At 44.7% G+C, this 11,388-nt stretch overlaps 1 protein-coding gene across 2 annotated transcripts in view; it reads right to left on the bottom strand.

Annotated features, from left to right (window-relative positions):
• Window positions 1-2,340: 2,340 nt before the first annotated feature.
• The window catches only part of LOC145361053 (transportin-2), a 50,207-nt gene continuing 41,159 nt past the window's right edge, over window positions 2,341-11,388 (bottom strand). For both annotated transcript variants that reach the window (XM_080216612.1, XM_080216611.1), the window contains exons 22-24: window positions 11,080-11,154; window positions 7,752-7,884; window positions 2,341-7,289 (exon numbers count right to left, since the gene is read on the bottom strand). In XM_080216612.1, the coding sequence (XP_080072738.1) occupies window positions 7,777-7,884; window positions 11,080-11,154 (183 nt within the window). In that variant the 3' untranslated portion in view covers window positions 2,341-7,289; window positions 7,752-7,776. The remainder of the gene's footprint in view (window positions 7,290-7,751; window positions 7,885-11,079; window positions 11,155-11,388) is intronic.

Genomic DNA, 11,388 nt, shown 5'->3' with positions numbered 1-11,388 from the left:
TCAAGATAAGCACTGGGCGTAGTCTACAGTATAACGCAACCACAAGTGGTGATCGAGTGTTTGAGTAAATGTGACAATGAGCAAACAAAAAATGTAGGAGAATGTGCTGCTTGGAGCACCAGTCTCAGCTAAAATTCACTCCAAAACCGGATGACCAGGAGCCCAGGTTCCACTGTTACTAACTCAAATACAAACACGGGACTAGGCATCACAGTTCAGGTACCAACAGTTTGCATTTAGTAATTCGATCCTCCTGTTCCCTGGACAATGATAGGGAATGACATATTAAAGACCACCTATCTCAGAGACACATTTATTTCAATTCAGCTGGGTCCACTATCACCCCCAGCTATTGGGAAGCCATGTCACATTACAATTCTGTCTTGGCTCAGATTATAGCACACTGCCCCAGGGCTGTCATTTGAATGTTAAAGCACAACTGTGCCTGCCCGTCCCATTGGTGTAGGGTGTTCAGATAGGCCCAGTTAGAGACAATGCACTCCTGCAAAAGCAAAGGACAGAAAATGCTCGCTTGTGGGCACACGGTAGCACAACAGTTAGCACTGCTGCTTCACAGCTCCAGGGACCTGGGTTCGATTCCTGGCTTGGGTCAACGTCTGTGTGGAGTTTGCACATTCTCCTTGTGTCTGTGTGGGTTTCCTCCAGGTGATCTGGTTTCCTCCCACAGTCCAAAGATGTGCAGGTTAGGTTAATTGGCCATGTTAAAATTGCCCCTTAGTGTCCTGAGCTGCGTAGGGATATGGGGCAGACGCAATGGGCCGAATGGCCTCTGTCTGCACTGTAGGGTTTCTATGATTAAACTCAGCAGGGGCTGGTAGCACCTGTGGAGAGAGAAACAGAGTTAATGTTACAAGTCTGTTGAAGAGTTATACAGACTTGAAACATTGCCTCAGTTTCTCTCCCTCACCAGACTCCAGAATTCAATTATTTTGAACAAGATCGGGTGAAGCATCCTACAGTCAGCTGGGCATGCACACACAAAGAAAGCAGTGGTATTGTCGCTGGACGAGTAATCCAGAGACCCAGGATAATGCTCTGGGACCTGGGTTCAAACCCCACCACAGCAGCTGGTGTCAGTTGAATTCAATAAAAAAAATCTGGACTTAAAAGTCTACTGCTACCCATGAAACTACTGTCGATTAGTGAACCAGACGGGTTTTTACAGTAAATGTCCTTTAGGGAAGAAAATCTGTCATCATTACCAGAACAGGCCCAAATGCAATTCCAGACCCATAGCAACGTGATTACTAAAGGATAGAACTTTAAATGGGGTACAGGACCTGGGGGCATATGTGCATAAAGCATTCAAGGTTGCAGGGCAGGTTGAGAGAGCAGCTAATAATGCATACTGTACCTGGGTTTGTTAATAGGGGCATAAAGAACAGGAAGTGATGAAAGGCACTGGAGTTCAGCTTCAGTATTGGAGAGGGTGCAGAAAAGATGCACAAGGAACTTCAGTTATGAAGACTGGAGAAATTGGGACTGTTCTTAAAGGAGAGAGAAACAGTTTCCACTCATGAAAGGACCAAGAGCAAAGAGGAGGCAAGTTTTAAAGTAATTAGCAATGGTTATCCAAGGAGAAACTCTCTTACACAGCAACTAGTTAGGTTCTGGAATGCTGTGTCTGGGTGGCAGCTGATTCCATTGAAAAGGGAATTGGATTAATATCTGAAGAGGCAGAATGTGCAGAGTGATAGGGAGCTAGTACAGGCACAATGGAGCAAATGGTCTCCTTCTGTAACAATTGCGATTTTATTTTACCTGACCCTATTCCCCTCATCCGCATAAAATCCACCATCTTTCTACCCCTCCAGTGCCAAAGAGCCTTATCGGACTCAACATGTTAAATCTGTTTCTCCTTCCACAGATGCTGCCAGAGCAGAGTTTTTCTAGCACTTTGAGAATTGCAGTGGCCAGAGTTTGATTTTTATGAATGTCAGCAGTCTATTGACTTGGAAGCACTTATTATTCCGCCTGCAGTTTTACCGTGATTCCACATCAGCTGTGAGGGTTGAATATAGCTGCTTACAGCTCACAAACTCTGACACCATGTGGCTATAACCTCACCTGACGAGAGCAGATGTCAGGAGATATTCAATGTTAAATACTCAGATCAGAACAGGCAGCATCTCTGCAGCGAAAAAGAGTTGCAGCTTTGAAGGCTTGGATCCCCGTGAGCTCCAGCAGATTTCACACGTGGCCTCCCCTTCCCAGCAGAGCCCAGACAAAGCAGGAAAAGATCAACCACATCCCAAACAATGTTGAGATAATTATCTTTCATCATACAACAGGAATAAAAACACCAAGACAGATAGAAACTAGAGTCACGAGAAACCAATTTTAGTCCATAAAGAAAAGTAAAGCAAATTTATACATAAAATGAGAAATGAATCTCGGTTGAGCAAAAGATGCAAGCGGCCGGCATTCCACTGATCGCATTACAGGAAACACACTGCACATTTACAAATATACAACTTAAAATAAAAAGGAACAACAGCACAACACTGCTACAAGAGAAGGAGAGGGAGAGGGAGGGAGGGAAAGAAAGAGGGAGAGGGAGAGGGAGAGAAAGAATCAGCTCAGTAATGACAGCATCTTAGAAACAGGTCACTCTCTGAATCATTACAGCCCCTCAGCATCCATAAAAATGTGAAGACCGCCCCCCTCAATTCACTCCGTCCCCTACCAGCTCCCACTCTGCTTACTCCATCCCCTACCTGCCTCTCCGCTCACTGTCCCCAGCTAATGTGGTGAAAACTTGCCTGAAGAGACACCTTTGTAAACTTGCCTGTAAACAGGCAGGGGCAGTGGCTGCATTGTGCAGACTGGTTTTTCCCTAGTCTCTCCCCATCTCCTGACAACTATGGGTTTAAACAATGATTTCGTCTCGATGCTGCACCCTATTACCATTTGGCATCTTCCCAGGATCAAGGACAGTGGTTTTACAGAAGGAATGCTGTGTTTGGACCAAGCCCAATGCTTGGATTTTTCCCAGTATGGGCACTCGGAATTACCAATTAAATACAGACAAGGAAGTGAACAGAACAGTCAGTGGGGAATGGCAAAGGGCACAGCACAAGGCTGTAACTTCCCAGATACTCCCTTTGCCTGAAGCCACATCCACAGTTGAATGTGACTGTATTCCTCCTACACATAATCCATTTTGTAAAATCAGTCCCACAAATATACCAAAACAAACAAGAATTAAAAGGTGGTTAGTTTTAGTTGTCTGGGTAAACAGAGGACTTTAATTTACCATTGACAGGATATATTTAAAAAAAAGTTAAACCATTTCTTATAAGCCACTGTGATTAATGTTACAGACACCAACAGTGACAACCCCCACTTCCCAGAACATAAAACGGTTCACAGCAAGGGAGAGATAGAACACAGGTACGAAAGGCCATCACATCATCTGATCTAGACAAACCCAAGACACAAGGCTTGCCAAAACAGGGGAGTGAGAAGGAAAGAGGGGGCAAGAGATGGGGAAATCATCTGGGGGCAGGGGGGGTGGGGGGAGTGCAAGAGGGAGGAGGACAAATGGAGCAACAGGGGGAGGGTATCGGAGAAGGATGGAAGGAAGGGCAAGAGAGGGAGACACAGGTGAGGAACAGGGCGAGAGAGAGAGAGATGGTTAGGAGAGACAAAAACAAGGCAGGGAGATGGACAAGATTTTTCAACGACTTTGAATAAAGAGATCAAAATGATGCAATGGAATGTATCACAATTTCCCAGCCTCCTGGGGACATGGTTTGTCGTTGTCAGTTATGGCCCTCACCACCCCCACGGACACAGGGGAAAAGGGCCCACCTTCTGTGTTTGCAGCAGCAGTGCCCCAACCCTCCCCCTCCCCCGCAATCCAGAACCTAAAGGCTTTTGATTTCTCTTCTCTTCCATGGAAGTGGCAGTGAACGGAGACAGGATGGAGGCAACTAAAACCTCAAATATTCAGCCCGATCTGTCTCAGCCCATAAACTACCTCCCTCCGTCCCTCATCTCATCTGCCAGAATATACTCAGGTTACATTTGCAGACGATACAATGCAGTTTATTTCTACAAATGATATTTAAGCACCATATTGCACATGCAATGCTCACAGCCCAGGAGTGGCTAATCTCACAGCCCCAAAGTACCACCAGATTAATCCAACTAGTTGCTTCCAGGAGTCAAGCAGAGGAGCACTCTGAACGCTTGAACAGATTCATTCATCTTCAATGTCTCACTCTCACTTCAATGCTGCTGTGAGGGGCCACAGCTATCAGCTGAACACAAACATTAATAAATTAATAGACTGACAAACACACAATCGACTGACTGCAGGAGCATCAAGCACAGAATTCGCCAGGGTTCCTTGGAACCAAAACAAAACAAGGACATTTCCCACTGTTCAGAAAAAGATTATGTCACGTTGGGACAGATAAGGATATCACAGTTTCACTTTTCTTCCATAGGAAATTCCAGACCCATCAACTGTCCACAACATCCCAGTCAACCCCAGCTGCTTCCTGTGACTCCAGCCCAGTGGCATTGCTGCAGGATTCCTCCAAGGGCAGTTCCAGGATCTGTTACAACAGACAGATGTCAGCACCAGCCATTCCTGGACTACTCTATATGACATCCCAGTGCTGTGATTCTATTCAATGCTTGGGGAAAGTGGTCCTTCTGGAATGTTTGTAGGAAGTTCAAACCCATCATGTCAACCAAAAAGAACAGAGTTGAAGGTCCCTCAAGATTAAATAAAAACACAAGGATGAAATTCCCATTCTTCAGAGATAAAAAGGCAAGGAAACAGAAGATTCAGTCAGCATGCTGCATGCAGAGAGAATTGGGACTGGATGGTTAACAGGAGCAGCCCAATGTTCCTCCTCATTCACTACATAACAGCATGCGACTAGGAGCAAGCTCCATCCTGTCAACATCAAGCCCTTTCGCATACTGAAGCGTCAACATGATCTATAAGCTCAGCCAATGTTGTGAAAATGCACCAGTGACAATGCTCTACACACAGCTCTGTGGCTCCATGACAGCTCCTACACCCTCCAACACCAGCACTCATTAAAAACACAACTAGACTGCTGCTGGATATGAGTGGCAGAAACCTCTGCTTTTACAGATAGCATGAGAGGAGCGGGCATTCTCCATCTCCAGGCAACTCAGTAAATAATGGAAGAGTCATGCAGCACTCAACCAAGTCAAACCAAGTCCAATTTCTCACTCAATTGTTAAAAATAGTTAAGAAGATTTTGTCAAAAATATTCGTAGCAAGGACAAAAGGCGCTGGTTAAAATTAGTACATGCAGGAATTGTTACATAACCATGCGCTGAGAAAGGACCTCCTCCCCTAGTGCATTAGCCCAGGATGAATGATTAACTTGTGACAATTCTGTCAGAGTTCCTCTGTCTGATCTGTCCCAATCCTGGATACTGTTGCAGACCCCAATAGAGAGCACGTGCATGTCACAGATAGCACAGGGTTCAGGTAAAAAGCCCTCACGGTTAAGCAGTACACACCGTCAAATCTCACACAAGCAAAGGAGACACTATGGATCTCCCAGAATTGATCAGTGGTGACCAGAATGGAGAGAAAAGATGGTGCAGTGAGTCAGGGAGCTGAAATCTTTTCAGAACATTGGTGAGGAATTGTACAGGTACACTGGAATATGGATTGAAACTATTTCAATAATCACAAACTGGACAGCAAGGTAACATTGTTGATGAATGGTGTGCGACAGAGAAAGCAGAGAGACATATCACCATAAGCTGTTTGTAGCCAATATCATTCCATGACTGGTTCTCAGGGCTATTACACCAGGCTGTGTCCATCAGCTTCAGGCCTACCCCTCAGGCTGCAGCTTTTCAAATCAGGGCAAGTTGCCAGAGCGGTGATCAAAACATCAGGGGACTATCTGGATCCTTCTGTTTTAAAGAGCAGGTGGGCACTTCCAACATGAAATCACTGCATTTGACACCAATCATTGCCAAAAATTCTAATTAGAAGGGTTTAATCTGGGAACATGAAATCTCAGCAATGCACTGACTAAAAAGTGAGATGCTACAGTAAATATACCTCCCTGATCACACCTCCCCTCCCAGCCCCGGACCCCTGCTCTGTCTAGCACCAATTCCCCGCTGTCCTTACGAGCTAGTCAACAGTTGTGCCTCTCCCACCCCCCCAGTACAGACTGTTCAGTTCCTAGGTCTGTCCAGTCAAAGGTCAACACTTCACCAGTATCCAATGAGACACACGGGTCAAATTGTTCAGTTACACGGAGCTAATTATTAATATCTTTAAAAAAGGTCACAAGTGCAACCAAGTGTCTTTTTAGAAAAGGTTTGTGTTTTTCTCTTTGAACACTTGCCATTTTAGTTTACACTTTTGTTTTAAGGATAAGACGACAAGAGAATGCAGCAGCACATTATCACAAAAAACAAACCCAATGAGTTGATTGTTTGACAGGGTATTACCACAGCATGACAGTACAGACATGCTTCATTACAGTATCAAGATACAGGCTTGCACACCAGCCTCTCCTACCCACATCCGGCCTCTCGAGGGGAGCGGAAGGCTGAGTGTCAGTCCACATCGGACGATCCTTTACAACCCAATCGGAAAAGATAGTGAAGCCTTGATCTACACACACACATTACCACTCATCACGTTCTATTCAGAGATCACTAGACTATTACAGCTCACCTCCATGCAGTCTAGCTTTAAACAGTGACTCTCTTTTTGACGACTGCTGGGGGTATCTATGCGACAGTACAAAGCTCGGTATGCTTTCTAGTTTTAATGTGTTAAAAAAAGTTTGTTTGCTTTTTAATTTTAAAAACTTCTACTCTTAAACCACGGCACAAGCATCAGACTTGTAATGTCCCAAATTTGGATGGACAAGGCCGTTTGAATCTAGCTGATTTTATTTTAATCTTGTGGAATTCCTCACTACGCTTGCCTATATTTTAATTTATTTTCCTAAATTTCCCACACTTTGCCCCCTCCCGAGTTGTCCAACTGAGAGATTTGACCCTTGGGATTTTGGAATGTCCCATGTGTTGTGGCAGATTCCCTCTTCAGAAAGAGGGTGTACCAGATCTTGCTGCCGAATTAATCCAGTTTGCTCTGGTTTAGAGGCTGTTTTTCCCCCGATGTTTTCGGAGAAAGGGGGCGTGTTTTTAGTCCCACCAACTCCACCCTAACCCCCCAATGACAGGGCAGTGCAACTCTTTGATGTGGATGATTTCCCAGTAGCCCTCCCAGCAACAGAAACCTGACGAGAGAGAGAGAGAGAGAGAGAGAGAGAGACAGGCTTTAGTATTAATCCAGACACATCAGGACTTAATAAATAACATCAAAAATCACAAGGACCCTAATGGTCAATGAATCAGCTTTAAATTCCTCTCCATTCCCCCAAAACAGACCTTAAGCAGCGCCAAGAATCTCTGCCCACCAGTACAGTCTGCCAGGACAGACCAGTGCAGGCATCAGGATTCTATTCAGTGCTGGAAGAGAATGGACTTCCCAACCTCCCAACCATTTCAAATCCCCTCGAGAAAAGGCTCGGATTTTCATTCTGAAGCAGAGGCTGGGAATCAGCCACCAGGAGATGAGACAGCTTCTAACAACACTACTAAATCCAAGACAGCCAGGTCAGGGAGATGTTGGAGGAATGGCTAACTGCACTCCTCAGGTTAAACCCCAAGCTATACCTACCCCACCTCAGGATACCCACCTGACATTGTGTCCCTTAATTTCAGCTATACGCCATAGAACGCAGACAGTCGCTCCTTCAGAAGCGGTGGGAACTGTTCTGAAAACTGTTGCCAGTTCTCCTCACCAACCTGTTCCTTAAAGCCATGCAGGATCTGCAAGACAAGACAAACACTGATCGTAATTAGGAAGTAGTGACTCGGTCTTGATGTAGCCTCATCATTCATTGTGAACTTTTTTGTTGATAACACAACTGCATCAAGACAAGAAGAGTCATTAACACTCCCCGTTTTCCCCATGGCTTTAATTGCAGCAAGTAGCACACATTCAGAAGTGGGGTAAAACGTCACAGTAACCTACACACTATAAGCCACCCGTTTCAATTGTCTGTGCTGCATGAGCGGCGTATGTGTAAATTAGTCCTTCAGCAGCTGGATCACTAATCACATTCATGTTGGAAGGGACTTATCTGCTAGGATTTACACACCACTGTATTTATACAACAGTCTCCGATGTAGTGAAATATCCTTGCGCATTTCACCACAGTGTAATTAAATATATTAAAATGGTGCCAAAGATGAGGACACGAGGACAGATGACCAAACATTTAAATAGCAACTTAAGAAGAGTTGGGGAGGACACAGAAGATGAAGGGATTCAGCAGAAGGCAGAGGTGGGGCCAGAAATGAACAACAAACAGAGGTGGAAACAGTTGATCTTGGTTGTGAGGATGTGGGGAAGCTCAGCTCCAGTTAAAAGAGACCACAAAAGGATACAAACAGTGGGATGGAATGGCCACGAAACATTTGGTAATAATGACAATAACTTCAGTTTTCTCCATGTTTCACTGGAGAGCATTCCAGCTGATTCAATCCTCCATGTGGGAGGATCACAGAGGCAGTGGAGCAGAGGGGAAAGATTGGGTGTTGTCAACAGACACATCCAGATCAGGAGCACCCCAGAGACCCAGAACCCCAAAGGCATGCCATACCAGACTGATCCAAGATAAACACTGAAACAGTGATATGAGTTAAAGCTCCCCAATCCAGAGATTAGATCATTAAACATAGAAACTAGAAGCAGGAGGCAGCCGTTCAGTTCTTCGAGCCTGCTCCGCCATTCATTCTGATCATCAAATTCAATATCCTGATTTCCCCCCTTCCCCCCATATTCCTTGATCCCTTTAGCCCCAAGAGCTATAACTAATTTCTTCTTGAAATCAGACACCATTGCGATCTCAACTACATTCTGTGGGAGTGAATTCCACACATTCACCACCCTCTGGGTGAATAAATTTTTCCTCACCTCTGTTCTAAAAGGTTTACCCCTTATCCTCAAACCATGACCCCTGGTTCTGGACTCCCCTATCATGGGGTAGATTCAGAAAGAATGTTCCCAATCAAACCCTGTTAGAATTTTATAAGTTTCTATGAGATCTCCTCTCACTCTTCTAAACTGCAATGAATGTAATCCTAATTGACGTAGTCTCTCCTCATATGACAGATCTGCCATCCCAGGGATCAGCTTGGTAAACCTTTGCTGCACTCCCTCTACATCAAGGACATCCTTCCTCAGATAAGGACACCAATACTGCACACAATACTCCAGGTGTGGCCTCATCAATGCTCTATACAATTGCTGCAAAGCATCCCTATCACTATACTCAAATCGTCACGCTACGAAGGCCAACATACCATTTGCTGCCTTTTCTGCCTGAGCGCTTACTTTCAGTGACTGATAGACGAGGAATCCAAGGTCTTGTCGAATATCTACCTCTCTCAATTTACACCCATTCAAGTAATAATCTGGCTTTCTGTTATTACTACCAAAGTGGATAACCTCACACTTATCCACATTATACTGCATCTGCCATGCAGGCACCCACACACTCAGCCTGTCCAAATCACGCTGAAGCATCTCTGCATCCTTCTCACAGCTCACCCTCCCACCCAACTTTGTATCATCTGTAAAATTTGGAGATAATACATTCAGTTCTCCCTTCCAAATCATTAGTATATAATGTGAACAGTCGGGGTTCCAGCACAGATACCTGCGAAATCCCACTAATCACTGTCTGCTAATCAGAAAAGACCATTTATGTCAACTCTTTGCTTCCTATCTGCTAACCAGCTTTCTATCCATCTCGAGACATTACTTGCAATCCCACGCACTTTAACTTTACAGTCATCTGTTATGTGAGACCTTGTCGAAAGCCTTCTGAAAGTCTAAATAAATCACTGGTTCTCCTTGGGGAACTCGAAGTTACATCCTCAGAAAGTTCCAATAGATTTGTCAAGCACGATTTCCCCTTTGTAAACCCATGCTGACTTTGTCCGATTATATCACTGCCTTCCAAATGCAGAGCCACAAAATCTTTGATAATGGACACTAGCAACTTCCCCGGTACTGACGTTAGGCTCACTGGGCTTTAGTTCCCGGTTTTCTCTTTTTGAATAGTGGGCTTAAGTTAGCTAATCTCCAATCTGTAGGAACCAGTCCAGAGTCCAAAGAATTTTGGAAAACAACCACCAATAGATCTACTATTTCCAGCACCCCTTCCTTAAGTATTCTGGAATGAAGATTATCAGGATCTGGAGATTTATCCACCTTCAATCCCATCAATTTCTCCAAATCCATTTCTCTATCAATGCGGATTTCCTTCAGCTCCTCACTAAAACATGTTTCTCTCAGCACTTATGGCACATTATTATAATGTCTTAGTTTGTGAAGACTGAAGCAAAGTGTGAATTTAAATTCCTCAGCCATTTCTTTATTCCCCGTTATGAATTCTCCGGTTTCTGACAGTAAGGGGCCCCATGTTCATTTTTGTCAATCTTTTTCCACCACATCTATAATAGTAAGAACGAAGGGGCAAACGAGTTCCTCACTGGTTACTTGGAACATATTATCATCGTGCTGTACGTCCCACCAGTCAGGAGCAACCCTTCACAGTTCAACAGGGAGGAAGCAGCTGCAGTGACCAAGTGAAACAACAGATTGGTCAATTGGGAGACAGGAACATTAACCAACAGCATAAACATTATTAGTTACAGCTTCTCCCACAGTCAACACGCTCAGAATAGAAATGTTCAATATCCTTTAGTTCAGAGTTCAAATGTCTGCATTTTCTAGTCATCACATCAGTGTGGCAGAGTGCCATAGTCACCACCCTAACCCACCTGCCCAATTGATAAATGCACTAATGCCCTGTCCTGTGGATTACATCTGGTATTTACAGCCACAGACTCTCCAAAAACAACCCCGAGAAACCACAAAGGTACACTACACTTGTCCCAGGATTAGGGAGCGAGGGCGAGATGCAGGAAAGATTTCACAGAATGAACACCTACCTTGTAAAACATGTCACGCAGGTCGTCCTTTGGGCTCACCCACGAAGCAACAGCATCACAAAAGAAGATGAAGTCCTACAAGAAACAAAAGTTCTGTTTTAATCTGTTAACTTGTACAGTGCTGCCCATCCAGCACATTTAGTGGTTAGCGCTGCTGCCTCATCGCCAGGGACCCAGGTTCAATTCCAGTCTTGGGTCACTGTCTGGGTGGAGCTTGCACATTCTTCCTGTGTCTGCATGGGTTTCCTCCCAGTCTGAAAGATGTGCAGGTTAGGTGGATTGGCCATGCCTAGGATATACAGTTTAGGG

Source organism: Carcharhinus amblyrhynchos, chromosome 33, assembly GCF_965287045.1.
Source record: "Carcharhinus amblyrhynchos chromosome 33, sCarAmb.v2.hapA, whole genome shotgun sequence".
NCBI lineage: Eukaryota > Metazoa > Chordata > Chondrichthyes > Carcharhiniformes > Carcharhinidae > Carcharhinus > Carcharhinus amblyrhynchos.
This window is presented reverse-complemented; position numbering and strand designations above follow the sequence as displayed.